Raw genomic sequence first — 21,413 nt, 5'->3', positions numbered from 1 at the left:
CTGTTCTGGGATCCCTGCTCTTCATGATTTTTATAAAAGACTAGGATGAAGAATTGGAAAGCTGCGTAAGTTTTCAATGACACGAAGGTTGGTGGACCTGCAGAATCTGTAGAAGGTTGTGATAGGTTATAATGGAACATTGACAGGATACAGAGCTGGGCTAAGTGGCAGATGTTCAACCCAGAGAAGTGTGAATTGTTTCACTTTGAAAAGCTGAATTTGAAGTTTGAATATGATTCTTTGCAGTGTGGAAGAACAGAGCAATTTTGGAGTCCTCATCAACAGATTCCTTAAAGTTGCTGTTCAAATTGATAGAGCTGTTAAGAAGGTGTATGGTAATGTTGGCCTTCATTAGCCAAGGATTGAATTCAAGAGCCGCGAGATAATGTTGTGGAGATGACTAATAATAGGCAACATAATATTAAAATGATTGGAGGAAAGTATTGGGGTGTGGGGAATGGATGTCAGGGAAGCTTTTTTAAAAAAGAGTTCAAGTGTGTTAAACACCCTACCAAGGGTGGTAGTGAAGGCAAGTACGTTAGGGGCATTTAAGAAAATCTTAAATAGGCACACCATGATAGAAAAACAGGAGGGCTACGTAAGAGGGAAGGGTTTGATTAATCTTATGAGTAGGTTAAACAGGCAGCACAACATTGTGGGCCAAAAGGCCTGTACAGTGTTAAAGTGTTTTATGTTCAGTGTTCTCCATATGGCTGCAGGGATGAGGGATGGTTGATGGATGGATAGATTAGAGGGGTTGGGATTACTTTGTTTGAGGAGAAGGTTGAGGGGAGATTTGACAGAAGTATACAAGGTAATGAATTTTTGAAGAGAATGAATTAAAAGGAAGCTCTTCTCTTTGGTAAATTGTGTCAAGGATCAGTTGTCAAAGGTGTGAAATAACAGAATTAAGACTGACATGAAGAAAAATCTTTTTCTTTAAAAAAAAGCATAATGTGTAACTGGGATATGAAATACCCTGTTTGCAGGTGTGATGTAGGCACACTGTGGCCTTCAAAAGGGAACTTTAACACATACATAGTGATCAAACATTCACCAGGATTCAGAGAAGAAGCCAAGGGATTGGGGGTGGCTGGTGACTGGTGGAATTATTGAGTGATTCTGATGGAGCTGGTAGGAACGTGATAAGCTGAATAGCCCTCCTTCAACTATTCTGTAAAAGTAACACAATAAGGTTGGTCTCTCCCAATGACAACTGAGTTGCATATTTTTCCACATTTTTTTTAAATTTTAATTGGGAAAAGAATGCATTAACTGTTATTATTAACAATAATGTGCTTCACTTGATCTTGTTTACCAGCTGAATGGTTTTGCACCCACTGTCATTTGTTTTAACAGCCATCTGAACGAATGACTAGATTGTTAGTTGAAAGAATGCAGTAGGATTTAAGAGATTTATAAAACAAATAAATATTCAAAAACTAGAACCTAGGTGGAAATGTCTATGCGCACCATGATTTTTAACAGTGTAATGATGACTTTAACTTCATGGATCACAATACATCCAGAAATGTACATTAGTAAAATTAAAATTCCTTTCCTCTAAAAAGTTACAATCATCTAAAAAAATAGCAACAGATGACATTTAGCCAATCTCCTGACACTTCTTGTAATCTTTATCAGCCAAATTATATTTATAGCAAATATGTATTATATATTAAACCTGACCAAGGGAAAATAAGATACATTAGAGTCACTGTAAATACTCCCATATACCACATTTCAATGATTCTTTTCGCAAAGTAACATGACATTATTAAGCAACTTGACAATGAAGTTTCTCACATAAACTGTAAATACCGGAATCAAATTGAAATGATGCAATGATCTGTCAATCTTGAAACCTGCTAATCAGTCAGCTGTTTCAGTAATAACCTGACAATCTATCTATATTATAATTCTAATCTTCGCAGCATAGAGGTTCAACACACCGTATTGATGACAACTGTGTTCAAACAATTTCACTTTACCTGTAGATATGTTATCTCACCATGTCTGCTAATGTAAATATGTAACATTTTAAGTATGCGTTAAGCTAGCTCATAGAAGTAAGCTATTGACTAAATAAATACTTTCTGAAGGGCGCTTGGAGGTTCACATTAAGTATATAGAAACTAGTGAACACAATACTAGTTTGACACTAAAACTAGCCTATAATTCAAATCTAGAACTAGTTGGAGGATAAATGTATTCAGAAGAGTGTGCGCATTTGGAACCCAAGTGTCAAGAGTTTTCATTTCAGATTGCCATCCACAAAGCCAGTTAAACAGATTAAGTGAAATTTTGAGGATTACCTTCACAAGTGATTTCCCTTTTATTTTATAAATAACAACTACTAATTTCACAAAACAATTCTAAAGTTAGTGCACTGCAAGTTGAATGAGGTTTAAAAAGAATATAAATTTTTCATATTAAAATGGGAAGTCTCAAAACAAATAGGAGAAAAGGAGAACAAGAAAAACCTGCAAGAAATGAACTTTGAATGACGATAGATATTGCTAAAGTAAAGTAAAGTAAAGTCCCAATAATCCAGCAACTTCATGACCATTGTACACTGGACAGGTAGATTTCCTGGATGACTGGAAATTATTTTTAGTAATACACCAATCACAGTAAAGCATTTTGTATGTTCAACAGGAATGCAAGTACAGAGCCTTAGTATTTTTAACAGGAACAAGAGAAACAAGGTCTGGTGAGCACAGAGAACCTGCGTCCTGCTTAGCTTAAAAAGAGTACAGGAAATAGATCATCGTGAGCGAGATACTGAACCATCAGCGTTTGTGAACAATAGGAGAGTGAATAACAAAGTATTATGTACTATCATTTGGCAGGAATGATGTCAAAAATTTCCACTTAGGCCTTATAACTTCTGAGTGGATAATGCACAAAGCAAAAATTGAACAAGTTCAAGACTTACAATGGTCAAGTAAACTTGGAGTGGATGTCTTAAATAAAACTGATACATTAAAATAAACACTACATTAAAATACATTTACCCAACCATTTGTGATTTAAAACATTCACCTACTTCACAAAACAGTGTAAGTTTATCATCTGGAAGAAGACCATTCGCTTCATCTAGAAGGAAGTCTCTACGGATAAACTTTTTGAAACCCCAGTCCTTGCCTTGGACAAATCGATATGCCCTTTGACTTTCTATTAGAAATAAATTGAGAAAGGGGCATTTAATAAAACAAGTACATATATGCAGCAATCAAATGACTATATTAGACAAGTATCAGAATTTCATTATTTCTGACAAAAGCTATTTTTAATGAAAATAATGAAGAGGAAATCTTATCTCCTTTTGTACAGAGAAAATTCAATTTCATTCATTCTACGAAAAATAGACCTATGACATGCTTTGTTGGTCTAATTCTTAAGACAGATTAGTTTAATCATAATTATAATATGTTCTCTCTTTATAATTGATAGAATTAACACTGAATTAACTCTCAAGAAAAGATTGCATGACACTATAATGTAGTGGATTCCAATTAATTGGGACACATTGGAAACAGTTCATTTTAGCCCAAAGTTTCATGGAAATAGTTAAAAGGGTATAAAAACACAAACTCATTTTAATGAGTAACAAATGATATATTTAAATTAAATACAGAACTTAAAGGCAACACTGTGTACTAGTTCCTAATGGTTTTCAACAGAGGAATTCATCCAGTGTACATATGCTGCTGTGTTCTATTGACAGAGCATAAATGAGCAAAAGCAGAACAGCACTGAATGGACTTCCTTCATACAATGCTTTTAATGATTGCACCCTCCAATTCTTCATTTCACTGTAACATTCAAGATGTCAATACCTTCAACTTCTTTGTAGTCCCTAAATTGCCAAAGTAGTGAAATTGTTTTAATTTCATTCTCAACCGTTTCCTGAATCTCCAAGCCTGAATGTTTGAAACCGCAGTGAGCAGGGAATCCCAGCTATTTTCTCAATTAGTTTTGTTCTTTAGCAATTACCTCAAATAAGCGGGTACTCTGATTAACTGATGGCCAAATTACCAGGAATCCACTATATTTACTGCTCTTGACACTAGTGCTCAGAACAATGAACTCTGCACTACTTTGTAACGTTTGATCTGATGGTGGATGGCTTAAGTTAAAAGCTCTTTGTATGTATTCTGGTCGGAGTACTGGACAGAACTGGAATCTAGCACATTCCCACTGTGCAGAATTGCCTTGGATTCACCATCCACACTGTCTGCCTGCACTAACATATTCTGGATGAATGGCCAGTCAAGCTGAGACTTTATACATGAGATCTAATCCAGGAGTATTTTCTGTAGAAAGACTTTAGGTAAGGATCCTGGAGACCAACGATTGAAATACCTGATAACCTTGACACTTAACTGCCATCACAAAACATCTGAAACTGGATTTGAAATGCTTTTGATCATTAAGGATGACCTAAAAGCTGTTCAAATAAATTTCAACTTTTAAAGAGTAACATGTAAAAATTCTTAAAATATTTTAAAGCTGGAGAAGGCCACCAACTCTTAGAGGGAAATGCAGGTACAGTGGAAAATGTTTTCCAGCAATTTTGAGCCATCAGTTTGGTAGCTCTGAACAGAGGCTGCTTTGACTGAGAGGGAAAACAAGGATACCAGCAAAGAGACAGAATACTGAACACCATCAACCTGAGAAATTAAAGCGAATAGTGCCCTTTAGTGTTATTGTCAATTCTCAAGCACAGGAGTTACACATTCTTATTAAATTGTTTAAATTGATGGACTGATGAGTGACACGACAAGCAATGATTGTTGCAACATACGCTCACTCTGACACCACCATGGAAGAAAGCTGACCTGGAGTGACAACAATTAGAGGATCCACTGTAGCAGCAGCAGCAGATGGCTACTGCTTGCAATGTAACCTGCAGCATCAGCCACCAAGCACTGCACCAGTGGGGCTCACCTATAGAAGTGAGATTGGGCACCACTTCCACAAAGACTGTGCTTGAAAATATGCAAACTTAGGAGCATATAAGAAATAGAGGAAGGAGGCCATTTGGCTGCTAAAGATGTGGCTTGAGGTTAGATAATAGGATGAGAAATTAAAACAAAATAAGCAAGGGTAGGAGTGAATAGTTAGTCGATGCAGGAATTGAAAAAGATGAATGCTTACACCATCCACAGGTTGTATACCAGGTGTAGGCAGAGGAATAGGGCATTATCTCGAAGTTAGAGAAATTGATGTTCATGCCATAAGGTTGCAGGCTATATTAATTAGCTTTTACTAAATCTAGCTAAAGCTGTTTAAGTTGATTCCTTACATAAAGGTGTAGGAAACTCTTGTTTACACACCACAAATTCATCCTCTGTATATTACGGCTCATTGTTTGCCCAGTCTATAGGTAGATTAATGTCCCCCATGATCATTATACAACATTATCATTGTGACACACACCTCTAATCCTCTGATTTATACCATATTCTGCTTCACCATTACTGAGAGAGCCTTTAGATTACTCTCACTGACAATTCCTGCCTCATGGTGCATCATATAATTTCTGAATGCATGATGAACCCATGAACCCTCAATATATTTTCCTCACTTTTTGCACAACTTAATTTTTTTTTACATATCCTTCTTATTGTAATTTGTTGTTTTTATTACTATGTACTGCTACCACAAAACAATAAATTTCACCACATATGCCAATGAAATTAAACCTGATTCTTAAATCTTATTTCTGCAACATAGGGGAACCCGATTGCCAGGTCCAGCATGTGTTGATTATGAACCAGCAAGAGGTAGGCGCTTGAATCCTAGTGACAATACCTAGGAGGTGCAGACAATGGACTGAATATTAATGTTACGGCTTTTTTGGGAATCACATGGCTGTTAAATTCTATAGTCATTCCAAAATTGTTACCATATTTTTACTGAAAAACAGAAAATGACCAAAACAAATAATTGTGACCAGCTAATGCACAGAAGATTCATTCAGTATTCGATGGAAAATAAACGATGAACAAGGCAATAAAATGTTCTTATACTGTTAAATTATTTGAATTAAAGCACACAAAGAGAATAACCTTAGCAGGTCTCTAGCAATGTATAGAGTTATAGAGTCATTCCTTGAATCTGGATTATTAAGCACTATTTCTACAACGATGATGCTTGTGTCTTAATCTGAAGAAATAATATCAGGAATAAGTCATTAAAATATTAGGAAGCACCGGCGGGAAGTTCCAGTCAAAAGAACTGAACCATAAAAACTAGCTAGTACTAAAATACAGGATCCTAAAACAAAAAAAAGCAAAGTTGAGCTAAAAAAAAAGTAGATTCATACTGGAAGGCTATATAATTATGAAGGCTATAGAAAGATAGTAGAGCAAATCAAAGGAGGGTTACCAGCATTTGAGGTGCAGTTGAGAAATTAGAGTAAAACCACTTCTCAATTGAAAAGATTTCCTGGGACCATTGACTGTCAGAACTCAGCACACATACAAACATTTGATAATACTGTAAAGCAAGTTCATTGCCCTGACAATAATGCTGAATTGTACACAGTAATCAGACAAGGTGCAAAAGCAGCTATGTTGTGTTGCATAACATTCAGACCGAGGTCTTTCAACTTTGTTCTTAGATAAGACAGGGATCCATGACCTCATTCATGCTTGAAAACCCTGTTATAATGACTGTTATAATTGTTGTATAAGCTGACATTTAATTCATTCCTACCCTCAGATGAAAACAGATCTCAAAGAAGTGATGCAAACCATCGTGTTATCTTCTGCACTTAATTCTCCATGTTTGTTATGTACCTCATGTAAGCCTTATATGTACCTTGCAAATACACACAAAAAGCTGGTGGAATACAGCAGGTCAGGCAGCATCTATAAGAAGCACTGTCGACGTTTTGGGCCGAGACCCTTTGTTAGGACCCTTCCCCCAGCATTTTGTGTGCGCTGTTTGAATTTCCAGCATCTGCAGATTTCCTCGTATATGTACCTTGCCACAGTTTGTCAACTGCATTACTAAAGGACAGCCAGATTTCCTTGCATTGAAGCTCTGAGGTATCCTGATGTTATAAAAGCAACATTATAATGCAAATTTATCCATTTAAAAATAAAATCAGGGAAGAACGTGAAAAAGGAGGAAATATTTCACTCTGCTTACAGTTCTGTTTGCTGATACATTACTCCACATTAAAAGACTTGTATAAATTCAAATTGTTATGATTCATTGCAGTTAGCTCAATAGAGTTAAAGTTTCAAGTTTTCAAAAATACTGGGCTAAACTCAGAATGCACGCCAGTTTAGGAATATATAAGTAAAAATATATTCCCACAAATTATCAAATTTATCATTGGTAAATTGTTGAAATTGGTACTAAATATAAATTGACAATCGACATGCATTGATATGTCAATCTTCACAATTCAAGTATCGTAATAAAGGAGGGAAACGATGGCAACTGTACATAATAATAAAGCCAACCAGCTGTTGACATGTTGAGGATTATATGTCAGAAGCAATAATGGAAAATGTTTTCCAATTTAAATAATGTTTTGATACATTCTATGGCCACACTGAGGACAGTTATTAGTAATGAAATATAGCTGTTTCAACAGTGAAGGGAAGTTTCAGTTCTAAAATTCTTACTGTTCAGGTGTCCATAATGGGAATTGAGCTCATGACATTCTGATTACCCAAGAGGAGGAATGTCCTTGCCCATGAATGTTTAAATTCCAACCTCCAATAAGGCAAAAACAATCACTGGAAATGATCTTTGAATAAAAATTAGTGTAACATTCGTGCAAACACTTACCCATAGCTTTTGTTTCTTCTCTTTTTGCATTCAATAAAGAAAATTTAAATTTTGCTCGAACTTCACTTTTTGGACAACTAACTAAAAGCAAATATAAGGAAAGGTAGTCTTTGCTTTCTTCATCTAAACCCTTTGGGTTTACTCTGAGGCACCTGTAACATATGCATTGAAAAGTATCAATTAACAGAAACAATTAAGTACTTTCCTTATTAAGTGTAACACAAATCTTTAAGAATAACTGTTAGTACTCATATATTGGTTAAAATATTCCGAGCTCTGTGCATAAGGACCTTGTTTTCCAGAACTGAACACCTAAAACCTGTAAGAGACAGAAACCTGTCATTGTGAGTAAATAGTTAACAGTCCATTTAATATTTCTGCTATGCAGAACTTCTAGGAACATGATTATTCCCATAGCTATAAATCAGGTCTTGATTTTGGCCACAGCAGTGTGTTGTTCATCAAGGGACTACCTTGAACCATGGCAGGAGGAAGGATATCAGAAGTGACAATCTACCATTAAAGAAGTTAACCAATCAGTTCCAAAGTCAAATCTTTTAGGACAACAGCTATTTGCATAGCATCTTCAGCACCTTAAAAACTGTCAATAGCTTGTCACATATGGTCTCTGTATAGTAATACAGAACTACTACTGCTATATCGGGCAGTAAGTAGCATCCTCCCAATGTCTCAATCTCAATGTCCATCTTCCCTGGGTGAACTCAGAGGCTTGAGGTTACAATTAAATACATTAAAGGAAAATTTGTACCCTGCAATAATCCAAGTGGGTGTTAAATACTGGCTGCTCCTTTAGCTAAGCTTTCAATCGCAGCTATCCTTCAATGTGGAAAACAGCTAGGCATATTTAATTTACAAGAAACAGATCAAATCAAGTCTCGGCATCATCAGACTCTTATCAATAAATATAAGACCAACTAATTGACAATGAGCAACCGCATGCTGTTAGTGTTGGCACGTGGCCTAGTGGGCAAGGCATCAGACTAGTAACCTGAAGGTCACTGGTTCAAGCCTCAGCTGAGGCAGCGTGTTTGTGTCCTTGAGCAAGGCACTTAACAACACATTGCTCTGCGACGTCATCGGTGCCAAACTGCATGGATCCTAGTGCCCTTCCCTTGGACAAGATTGGTGGCGTGGAGAGGGGAAGGCCTGTAGCTTGGGCAACTGCTGGTCTCCCATACAACCCTGCCCAGGCCTGCACCCTGGAAACTCCAGAAGTAGATCCATGGTCTCTCGAGACCGACGGATGCCACCACCCCCGCATGCTGTGTTACTGTTCCATGGCAGTTACTTTCATTGATTCAGACATTGAAACAAGAGCAGAACAACAGTAGAGAACAGTACCCTCTTGCATCAAAGTAGCATTCAATGTAAGAGCGACATCGTGTCCCAAATAAAAGAGATGCCCGTACAGGTCTAAAGATATACTTGACAAAGGAAAATGGATATCATTGTTTATTTCTGGTGTCAGGACGTGGTTCAGAATAACTCAGAATTATCCTCAATTGAATTATCTTTGGCCATTCCTCCATCACAAGCCCAGGACTTGGCTCACTAATCCAGCTCTTTTCTCCCCCCACGATTCTCATGCTAATATATCCCATGTCAGCTGCATTACGACCTCAACAACAATTATTTTAGAATATCAGATAATTAAGCCAATATGTAACAACCAACTCTAAGCTGTTTTTGATGGTGTCCAAGCCCTCCATTGTTCTAGCCAAAAGCTGAATTAACTTGGCCATAACAGTAATTTCAACAGCAGGGCAAAGGCATGCAGACACACAATTTGTTTGCACAAGAGCTGCAATACAACAATCAATCTGGAAACATGACTTCAATACACCATTCCAGACACAGCCATTCAGTTAGGATGCCTAATCTCTTTTCAGGCATACAGAAATGTGGTGAACTCTAGCAAGGCCCATGGAAGAGGTCTGTGTCTACCTCAATAAGAAATGAAATGTGAACGCCTAGGTAGTAATGGCCCACTGCTCACCACAGAATTTTTAATGAAATACAGGCCTTTCCACTTACTGAGGGAGCTGACTGCAATTGTGTTTATTGCTGTTTACTGTCCCTCCCACCCACGCTATTGCAGGGGAAGTGCTGCGCTGCAGGAGTTTTATGGCGCAATCTGCAACCTCAAAGTCACTCGCCCCAATGGTTCCAATCTCTATTATAATGCAGCAGGGATTTCATTTTAGCAATTTTCTGCAAAAGCAATGTGTCCTGCAAGTAGAATATTATTCTGTTGCCCTTTTGTTCAACTTAGGAATGTTGTGTCAGTCAATCAGGATGGTGCGATCTGGAGATGGTTCCAGAGAGTGGGGTGGAGAGAGATTTGCGGCAGACAGTAGTCCGCTTTGGTGTCTTGTTGGTGGGAGCTGCAGAGCGGGACAGAGAGAAGATGCTGCAGAATACTGTGGGAGGCAGAGTCCTCGATGCAAGAAGTGCTTTGTGCAGATGAATAGCTCCAAGGAGGAGGGCCGATACTTCCAAGAGAGAGCTAGTTTGCTCGAGAGAGATTTCAAGGGAAGTTCGGACTGTGGCTGCTGCTTTCACGCAGACCATGGGTTCAGCACTGCGAGTAACAGTTGTACCCAGCTTTGGAGGAGACCAGTTCCAATGGTCATGTGCACATTTAGACTGCTTTAACTGTAATGAGCTCTTTTTCGTTTTTTTTAAATAAAGCTGAATTTGGTAAATACAATTTCCTTATAATTTTATGCTGTGTACGATCTGTTATTTCTTGCTGATTGATAATTGTGTATGGGCTGTACTTACACAGCAATCGCTCAACTCAAGGTTTTTTTAATTAGAACATCATGACGCTCCTGTTTGGTTGAACCCTAAATCCTATCAACCTTTGATGCATATTGTTTATGAAAGGTGGCCTTCTCACCTCTGAGTCACATGGCTGCTTGCAGAGTTTTCATATGAGCCTGGTGACAGGGTTACCAGTGGAACTGCTTAGAGATCAGGAAAGAAGACAACTCTCAGATCAACAGGAGCCGCGCTCCCTTGTGCCAACAGGGACAGGCAGCACATGCTATGGTCCGTCTACTTTGCCACCAGTTACAAGTACACCCTACTTCATCGGCGTCTGCGGTGCCTCCCTTCCTGATAGGCTGAATATTTTTTATGTATGATTTGAATCAATTAAATGTGAGATTGAGGAAAGCCTCTTCTCTTCCTGAGGAGCAGGTAGCTGCCAAACAACATACCTGGTCAGGTGCTGAGGGACTATGCAGCTCACTAACAGATTAACACCTCTCTGAAACAGTCCCCCGTCCCTGCAGACTTCAAGGCAGCCAGCATCATTCCAATGCCTAAGAGCAATGGTAACTGGCTTAAATGATTACTATCCAGTGGCACTGACTTCAACAAACATGAAGTGTTTTGTGTGGCTGGTAATGAATCGTATAAAATACCACCTTCCAGCTACATTGGACCCTTCTCAGTTTGCCTACTGCACAAACAGATTCACTGATGATGCCAAAGCCTCAGCCCTTTATTCCATCCTGTCCCACCTAAGAAATGATGCCTCGTACATCAGGATGTTGTTCATTGACTTCAGCTTGGTGCCTAACATGATCATCTCGCAAAGGCTCATGGTAAACTGTCTTCATTGGGACTCAACACCCCTCTCTGTAACTGGGTCTTGGACTTCTTTACAGAAAGACTCCAGTTAGTTTGGGTTAGGAGCAACATCTCAAACTCTTCACACTGAGCGTTTGTACCCTCCAGGGCGGCGTACTTAGCCCGCTGCTGGCACATGACTATTCTGCCAGATTCAGCTCAAACTGCATCACCAGGTTCACTGATGGTACCTCAGTGGTTGGCCTCATCAGCAATAAGTTGGCATACAGAGAGGAAGTAGAGAGGCTTGTCAAATAGTGCAAGAATGACAACCCGAGTCTCAACATGGTCAAGACAAGAGTTGACTCTGGACTTCAGGAAGGCACAGGTCGACCAGTCTCCACTGCATGTTAATGGCTCTACCATGGAGAGAGTGAAAACCACAAAGTTCTTTGGTGTACACATAATGGACAAGCTAACCTAGGCCAGTATTACCTCTTTAATAGGAAGGTACAGCAGCCTCTACACTTTGAAGAGATTGAGATGTGCAATTTCTCCCTGCATACATTCTAACAACTATCTACAGAAATACCATTGAGAGTGTCCTGTCTGGCTGCATCATTGTGTGCTGCAAAGCATCAGACCTCAAGATCCTAAAGAGGACAGGGAAAACCACTGAGAGGGTAATCAGGGTCTCTCCACCCCCCTATTTGTGACATTTACTGGGAGCATTGGAGAGGAAGGGCCCAAAGCTTTGTATTTCACAACCTCTTTGACCCACTACTGTCAGAAAGGAGGTACAGAAGCATCAGGACTACGACTGCCAGACAGGGTAACAGCTTTTTCCCCTAAAGCTATGAGACTAATGAATAACCTGCCACCACAGAGGTCTCGTTACTAGGGCAGCAAGCTCTTTGCTGTAGTTCACCTGAGCTGCGTTTTACTACATGCATTTTGAATTACATTTTATTAACTTATTTGCAGTCTAATATTTTGGTTTATATGCTGTGGATGATGCATATTGTGCAGGTGCAGTGTGGTCTGGAGGAACTTTGTTTGATTTGGTTCTACATATGTACAGTGAGATGACATTAAACTTGATTTCAAGAAAGTCACACTGGAGAATTATTTATCCAATGACCATCATTCACTCTATTCCTGGTACAGTAGACCTGGAGTATGTATTTACAAAATTGTTTACAGTATTTTTTTAAAACATTGATTGTACATCCTCCATACAACATAACAAAAGGAGTACTGCAATAAGCAATAAAGTCTCCTTCAAGTTCACCCAAATCAAAATAGAACCAGTTACCTATTCAATCACTACCACCAGTAATTTTGAAATTTCAAGAGAGTATTTTGAAACCATCTACCTTCACCATCATCAGATCATCAAAACACAAGTTGGATTACATCTTATCAAAACAATTTAAAGAATGATGGCATCTTAACACCGTGGCTTAAATTCTGATTTTTTGCTTTAAAGGAACTGAGTAATTTGCCTACCATCTGCCTATAATCCACACCCCAACCTACCTGTGTTTATTCCCCCTTGGTTCTTTCTCCACCACCACCCCTAACAACCTGGCCCCATCTATCTATCACCCTTCTCTTATCTGGTTCTACCTATAACCTATCAACCAATCTCTACCTTTACCCCTTCCAGCTCCCATTTGGCTCCATCTGACTACTCTTTTTCATTTATATTTCCACCTATCACCGACTCACCTTTGTCTCAACACTCCTCCCTCCCCTTCTACTCCCCTCTCCCAGTTTCAATTCTACCAATTACTTACCTGCTTGAGTCCCACCCCTCCCACTTGATTCTACATACTGGCAGTCTTCTTAATGCAATGTTTTGACCCAAAGCATTAACCCTCCCTGTGCCCTCACAAAAATTGCACAAAACACCAGGTTGTACAGATGGCTCAAAAGCACACCTCCCAACAGGAAATTACAGGCTGCAGATTGCAATGATCAGTCCTGACAAAGCATATTTAGTAGAATTGTTAGTACTTTGGTTAAATGCCTGCAAGGCATCGCTGTGTCTCACCAGCACCATCTTCTTCTAGGTATGTTGTAAAAGAATTTTAAAAATGACCTCATACAATGTTCTGTATATATTAGAACAATGACTAAGCTAGGCATAAATTTATGCAAAATCCACAGCGAGTTTATGTAGGTATAATTTTCAACATGCAAAGCCACAAATTAAGAGTGAATTTTGGGTTTAGGTCATTTACATTTAGCAAATGGCTTTGGCTACTGGTCTTCTGTCCTTGATAATGTATTGTGGATTTAATTTGGAACAATGCATTTTCTAAAAGCTGTGGATCCCAGTCCAGACACTGCTGGTTGCCTGTGGGATAGATGCGAGTGAGAAAGGGAAAAGTTTGTATGTAGCTTCAAAAGCATTGGCTACACTTTGTAAATATGGAATTGTCCTTTGCGTTTAGCAAATAAATATTGAGCCCCACGTTGGGCTAGCAGACATTTTCATCAAAAGAATTTCTGCATGATGCCTGCTGTACCTCGTTTTGGTGAATAAAGAAGCTGCTTTGTATCTACCAGTAACTCTCTCCGGTGATTTTGTTCATGCAACAACAGTATGTTTGGGAAAATAAAAATAAACATCTATTAGTTGTATGTTGGTTACTTACTTTTTCTAAGAACTATTAGAACATCAAGCTTGGATTCTTACAGTTTGAAAAAAATTTTAAAATTATTTTGTATAAAATATTTCACAAGCACTCATCCTGGTGAAGTCAGTGAATTAGAACTTGTTAAAGAATCATAGGAATTCATCTGGATAATCTTAAAAACATTTGTTGTTTTTTTGCGCATGCAGTGAGGGGCTTTGATATAACCATACAACAATTACAGCACGGAAACAGGCCATCTCAGCCCTTCAGTCCATGCCGAATGCTTACTCTCACCTAGTCCCACCGACCTGCACTCAGCCCATAACCCTCCAATCCTTTCCTGTCCATACACCTATTCAATTTTACTTTAAATGATGTTCTTGTTGTTTGCAGGATTTGTCTTTTTTGTGCATGGGGGTTTGATGTTTGATGTTTTTCTTCTGAATGGCTTCCATGGTTTTCTTTGTTTCTTGGCTGTCCAGAGAAGATGCATCTTGGAGTTGTATATTACATGCATACTTTGATAATAAATGGACCTTGAACCTTAAAAGCATTGACAGCCAATAAACTCTTCTCACTGCCTACAGTATAATCATTCCCAAAATTACTTCCTGCTATATGGCCATATCCAGAAAAAAAGCAACTGATTTGGCTGCAGCTTACAAAATAGCCCAAATTTGAAGCAGTTGAATGCTATGTATTTTTCTATCCTAAAAAGCTGTTATCACCAAATACACAATGAACCATCACTCACCAAAATTCATTGAAAGCAAAAAAAAGTTTTGTTGCAAGCCGACCATGTATTACATATAAAAGAACAGGTGGAGAAGAGAGAATTGCATATCAAATGCATATTATTATGGATCCCAAATAAATAAGATGATGTGGCAGTCAGGAGTAGGTCAATCTGCTCTCCAAAGTGAGAACAGAACCAATCACAAATACTACACATCAGGATTTTTCAACACTATCCTTTCTACCCAAATCAGCACATTAAATTTGCATACAGTTAAACACAATATTTGTAATTCTATCTGGAGAGTGTTGAGAAATAAAATCAGCTACTTTACAGTGATTTACAAATAATTTTACTTGCTGCCAAAAGTATATATAGCTTTCAAATAATGGAGTCTTTGAAGCCATTACTAGGTGTCCAGATTACATCTGCTCAGAGTACAGTCAAATGTAAATTTAGTCAGCACTATTGAATTATTACCTATATTCCATTCATATAATTTTCTTTGATTAAGATGACCAGAGTACATGTGTTTTACACTGTTTCAATAGATAGAAATAAAACTTACCACTTCATTTTATCATTTGGGCCGGATGAGAAAGTTGAGCTCTTTAACACTTCACCCATTTCCTCTCGACAAAAGCTAAAGTTATTGATGGTCCACATGTAGGAGAACTTCACCACTTTTACCTAAATATTAATCAAAAGAAAGCATTTGAAAGCAACAATAAAAATAAAATGGTTAAGTAGATTGCCAAGCATTGAACGGTGATAATCTCATTCACAAGTGGAATCAAGACATCTCACATGATTTGTTAGCTTTCCAGCAAGCATACTTCTCTCTCCTCACACACACACACAAATATGTACCGTAGATTCCGGACTACAGAGCGCACCTGATTAAAAGCCGCACGCTCTAATTTTAGAAAGAAAATCAATTTTGTACTTGTACAAGCCGCACCGGATTTTAAGCCGCAGGTGTCCCACGTTGTAATATGAGATATTTACACAGAAAGATATTACACGTGAGGATTTTTTTACTTTTAATTAAATCCGTATGGTAACATAAACAAATACATATTGCAAATGCTTTTTTTTCGAACAGTGCCTGTAACACAGCTACTTTTAAATATACCTACGTATCGGTAACACACAAATTACGTTGCATATACTTTTTTACTGAACAGTGCACGAACAACATTCCAATATCTCCTAACGACTGGTAAAAAAATATATATACTGCAGTCTACCAGGAAAAGTTATTGATCGCCTTTAACTTAAAAGCTGCATCATATGCTTTTCTTCGAGTGTTTTCCATGTTGATGGGGGCGAGTACAAATGACTGATTTACAATAATTTAATTGTGAAAGTGCGCTTGATTTATCGTACAATTTCATTGGACCTCTGTGAACTACTCATCAATTTTATTGGTCTTGCTATGATCCCAGCCCCCTCCTTTGTGAGAATCGCAAGAGCACCTGTCGAGGGGGGGGGGGGGAGGTCAGTAGACCCAGTCAGAGAGAGAGAGAGAGAGAAACGTGCTGTTACGAATCCCGTAACTGGAGAACTTACCAGCAAAGATAGAGAGGTCCGTTGAAGTCTGATGTCACTATTTTCAAACGTTTTATTTATAAAGGGACACAAAAGTAGGGTTAATACAAACATTCAGAGACAATAGTCGCTGTTGTTATTCTGTATCCCTGGTGGGACCTGCAATTTGACACATTTCTCTCTCTCTCTCTCTCTCTCCCCGACTGGGTCTACTGACCCCCCCCCCACACCTTTCGGCGGGTGCTCTTGCGATTCTCACAAAGGAGGGGGCTGGGATCATAACAATACAAATTGCACGTTCCACCCGGGATACAGAATAAGGCGACAGAGACTATTGTCTCATGGAGACCACGGGAAAAGCCCTCGGGCAAGGTGGGCTGGTTGAGAGAGAGACTGCATCATCCCAACCTGATTGACTCCTGCGACCCCGTGAGGAAGTATAAAGGAGAGTCTCAGGGGGACAGCCCTCAAGATGCACCAAGAAGACACGAGAGGGTGGTCCCGCAGCAGCGGGAAGCCATTCTGAAGGAAGCCACGTGCGTTAGATTCCGGGATTGGAATTTGTGGCTGGAATCACAGGAAACCTCTTTTAACTAACATCGGGGAGAGGAAACCAACGCTCCCCCGGTTTCACGGAAGATTCATCAAGACTCGGCAAGTTCTTCCTCTTCTCCCCCAATCTCTCTCTCTCGGTCGCCCCACGTGAAACCCAGCGATTTCCAACGGGCTGAGGCCGGCAGACTTTCTGAGTGACTTTTATATTTCCAACGGACAATCTATTAACCCCTAGACAACAGCAGAGCTCAATGATGAGTATTACTATACCCGCGCTTTAGATTGAGTGTTGACGAGGTGCACTATCTGAATGTATGTATTAACCCTACTTTTGTGTCCCTTTATAAATAAAACGTTTGAAAATAGTGACATCAGACTTCAACGGACCTCTCTATCTTTGCTGGTAAGTTCTCCAGTTACGGGATTCATAACAGTCTACTGTTACGAGGCAAAATGTTTTTGGCGGCATGAAAAAAAACATGCATTAGCCGCACCGTAGTATAGGCCGCAGTGTTGCTGCAGTGTTCAAAGCGTGGGAGAAAAGTAGCGGCTTATAGTCCGGAATTTACGTTAAGTAAAACTTCCTCTGATGCGGAACAGGATTAAACAAAAGGCGTTATTAAGCTTTGGTCAAGAAGTTATAGAAGGACATCATAGTCAGCAAAACAACAAAGGGGAAACTTGCAAGGATTGCTCTTCATTACTGGTCCAAATGCCCGATTCCTCTACCTTACAACATTGTGGTAATATCTTCAAAGCTCACAACATCTTCTTCAAAAGAAGAATATGCTGGGCTTTGCAACAACCCATCATTCCACAGAATGAATACTGAAAAAAAAATTTGTACAGCACTATACAACATAGCGGCTAGGCATGCGATATGTTGAATTTGGTCAGAACCTAAAAAGTTTTTCACTCTTACACGTATCCCAGTGTCTCACAGTCAATGAACTGTTTATTAAAAAATGTCAAATTTTGCATCATCCAAAAACACTTCAATGTGCTTCTTGTTTAAAAAATATTGCTGAAAATATTTTGCATTTTCTAGTGCATAACAGGATAACAAGTTGTTCCATGTATGTATGACTACTAAAGTAAGCTTTCGATGTAGCTATTTTACACATAGCAGGCAATGAATTTGCAATTCTTTGAGGTGTCACACTATCAAAGGAAGCTTAGTTACAGATAAATGGGCAGCATCTGAAGACAATGAAATCAGCATTTGTGGATCCCAGACATTGGAATATCCTGCTTTTATTTCATAGCTTAATCTTCACAAAACTAGACAGAATCTAAAAACATTGATTATATTTCTTTGCAATTTATGTCTTATAATAATTGTAGATCTGGCTGGTCAGCAAGCCAGTGCAAAGTACACAGGTGGCACAGAATCAGAGCAACACACACAAAATGCTGGAGGAACTCAGCAGGCCAGGCAGCCTATGAAAAAAAGTACAGCTGACGTTACGGCCTGAATGCTATCTTAGATGCTGCCTGCCCTGCTGAGTTCCTCCAGCATTTTGCGTGTGTGGCTCAGATTTCCAGCATCTGCAGATTTTCTCTTGTTTGGGCAACTATAATGCACATCTGTTCTTCCCTTGGAAGTTATAATTGTTTGAGCAAAGCCTTACAGCTTTTGCAATGCTTTTGTGTACTGCACTCTGGTGACTGTATATTTCTATTATGTATAACAGTATCAATACACAGCAGTTAGAAATAACAATATCAGCTGCAGCTACTTGGCTCTTCAACACCCTTTGGGAAAGGAAATTTACTGTCCTTAGAACTGCCTCCAGATTAGTGGAAGATTTACTGGTCTCTGGACAAACAAATTTGGGCAATTCCCACAACTTACTATGGTGGGATATGGCAACAGCAAACCCTAAATGATAACAGAAGATCCTAGAAGTAGCTCAGGTCAAAGGCCAAACAGCTAAAGAATTAAGTGATATACATTGAAAGGGAAAAAAATGCACTTCAAACATTCATTAGTCACTTATTCCTATAGTCACACTCTTTAAGTAATGCAATCCTCCAAGTTACATTCAACATAAAAAAACAGGAGACATGAACCATTTGGTCTGTAAAATCCTCTCTGCTCCTCAATATCAAGATCAACATGACCTTATACATCAACACCATTTTCCGTACTGTCCTCAGTAACATTTTGATAATCCACTCTCCAACCACTCAGAAACCCCAGTAGTTTGGTATGGGACCGAGATGATGTTCCCTGTGTTCCCTTTTGTCAAAGCCTTTGTTCCCATGCTCCCTCTGCACTTCAGGGTACAAAATTTCAACTCTCTTCTGTGTTAAGATACTTCTCAGCCTAGTCATTAAATTTCCTACCACTCATTCTGTAATGGCGACGACTCAGCCTGGGGAAACATCCTCCATACATGCAGTCTATTGGGTCTTACGCTTTAATGAGATCTGAAGTCTGGAGAATACTCCTTTGTCTATTCAATGGCAAGCTCACAATCACTGAAAGCAGTCTAGTAAATCTTCCCTACACTCTGTGCAAGAATATCAGTTTGCTTTAATGAAAGGAGACTGAAATCCTACACAATAGGTGTGACCACACCAACCTCCCGTGTAACTACAGTTTCTGAATTTCGCATGACGTGCGATGCCAGTGCTCGCAGTAGTGGGCAGTGACTGAGCAGCTTCGTTAGCAATCTCGTTAGAGGTCTCAGTCCAGCATGGCACTGCACAGCAGGACCGGGTTTATTTGGTTGAGTCCATTCTCAGTTTTTGATGTAAGATAGGGGAGGTGATCACTGTATTGCTCGGAGCGGAGGATGGTAAGCTGATGAGAAGCATGAAGTGCTTTTTCCAAGCATTGAATGGACTTGCCCAACTTGTGCTGACGTCAGCCTCTACTCCCCAAACAACTTCCCTCAACCTCCCCTTATGCACCACATTGTTTGTTATGGGAACAAACAAACTACAGGTGCAGTAGAAAATCGAAGGGAAATTTTCAGTCTAAAGTCAGCACGATATGGCAATTTTTGAAGAGGAGATGTGAGATGGAAGAGGAGGATTCTAGGCCTAGGCCTACGAACAATTCTGATAGGTAAATGATGAAGAATTACAGCTGGAGTCATTTCACTGCACTGGTGCAACAACAAACACACAATACAAGAACACTTTTTCTGTTGCGATGAGCTGCCCAAAGCAAGCAAAGGCCAACTTATATTTAATGGTTTGTCTTTGTATCTGGAAACAAAAGGTCTGTCTTGGAGGAACTGTGTTGCCATCTGTTCTGATGGTGCCCTATCGATGATTGCCTCCATGAGAGATTCTGCTTGTCTTGTTATAAAAAAATCTTGACATTGTCACAACACCCTGCTTTCTTCACAGAGGTGTGATGTCAAAAACGCTTGGAGATGAAATAAAAAAGTTTTGGATGATGCTACAAAAAAGGTTAACTTTATTAAACAAAGACCAGTTCACTCGAGAATGTTTAAAGAAACTGTGTCAACACCTGGACAAAGAGCATACCAATCTCTTACTACATACAGAAATCCAGGGGCTCAGCTGAGGAAGAGTTCTCAACAGGGTGTTTGAGCTGAAAGGTGAATTGAAGGAGTACTTTCAAAAAAAATAGGAGGCCAGATTTTGCTGGGTGCTTTGAAGATGAAGAATGGCTGCAAAAACTAGCCTACTTAACAGACATTTTTCATCATATGAACCAGTTGAACAAGTTTTTGCAGAAAATGTTTTGAATTAAGTGATAAGATTTTTAGATTTAAAGGGAAACTGAACCTTTGGAAAAATTTTGTTGCAGAAAGGAAATCTTGAAACTTTTGCACTGCTGCTTGGGCTTGAGAGTGAGAAAGGATATCATAAAGTTTTCAAAACCACCTGAAAAAACTGCAGAACAAAATTGAACAGTATTTTTCCTCCCTTTTAACACAAATGTATAACTGGGGAGGGACCCTTTCTCTGAATCTTCTGCTCAGCCTGAGAACTTCACTTTGAGAGAAGAAGAGCAACTTTGAGATTGTACACTTAAGATGAGATTTACAAACCCTGCCAGTGGATAAGTTCAGGATTTCTGTGAAAGAGTATCCTGCACATGATGCTGCAGTTTTTAACTTCTTACATGTGGGAGCAAGCTTTTTCTTGTTTAACAAGCACCAAGAGCATTTCATTTCAGTTGAAGATGAAACCCATGTGTGCTGACCTTAAGTTCAACTCAGAGCTGAATACTTGTGCAGCAAAAAGGCACAGGTTTCACATGATAGGCCTATATTTGAGCCTTATGTCACTTAGTAAGAAAACGTTTTTTCAAAGCCTTGATTAAAATTGTGTCTTAGCTTATATTTTTATTCATATTGCTTTGGATTAAGGTTTTTAATAACTACTGTTCAACCATGTCAATTAATTTGCATGTTGTAAATAACATTAAAATCATTTTGCAACCTTTATTTGTTACGTACTCGTGTCACATGACAGTGGAGCCCTTGTCATGTGACTGGGGTTGAAGCTGTACTGGACATGAGGTG

General features: G+C 39.0%; 1 protein-coding gene across 3 annotated transcripts in view; it reads right to left on the bottom strand.

Annotated features, from left to right (window-relative positions):
* The window catches only part of spopla (speckle type BTB/POZ protein like a), a 74,166-nt gene that overhangs the window by 12,410 nt on the left and 40,343 nt on the right, over nt 1-21,413 (bottom strand). For all 3 annotated transcript variants that reach the window (XM_059970243.1, XM_059970241.1, XM_059970242.1), the window contains 3 exons: nt 15,365-15,486; nt 7,816-7,967; nt 3,050-3,177 (listed from right to left, as the gene is read on the bottom strand). In XM_059970243.1, the coding sequence (XP_059826226.1) occupies nt 3,050-3,177; nt 7,816-7,967; nt 15,365-15,486 (402 nt within the window). The remainder of the gene's footprint in view (nt 1-3,049; nt 3,178-7,815; nt 7,968-15,364; nt 15,487-21,413) is intronic.

This window comes from Hypanus sabinus, chromosome 5 (genome assembly GCF_030144855.1).
Source record: "Hypanus sabinus isolate sHypSab1 chromosome 5, sHypSab1.hap1, whole genome shotgun sequence".
NCBI classification, from domain to species: domain Eukaryota; kingdom Metazoa; phylum Chordata; class Chondrichthyes; order Myliobatiformes; family Dasyatidae; genus Hypanus; species Hypanus sabinus.
Note: the sequence above shows the minus strand (reverse complement) of the source record. Positions and strands in the feature narration are given on the sequence as shown.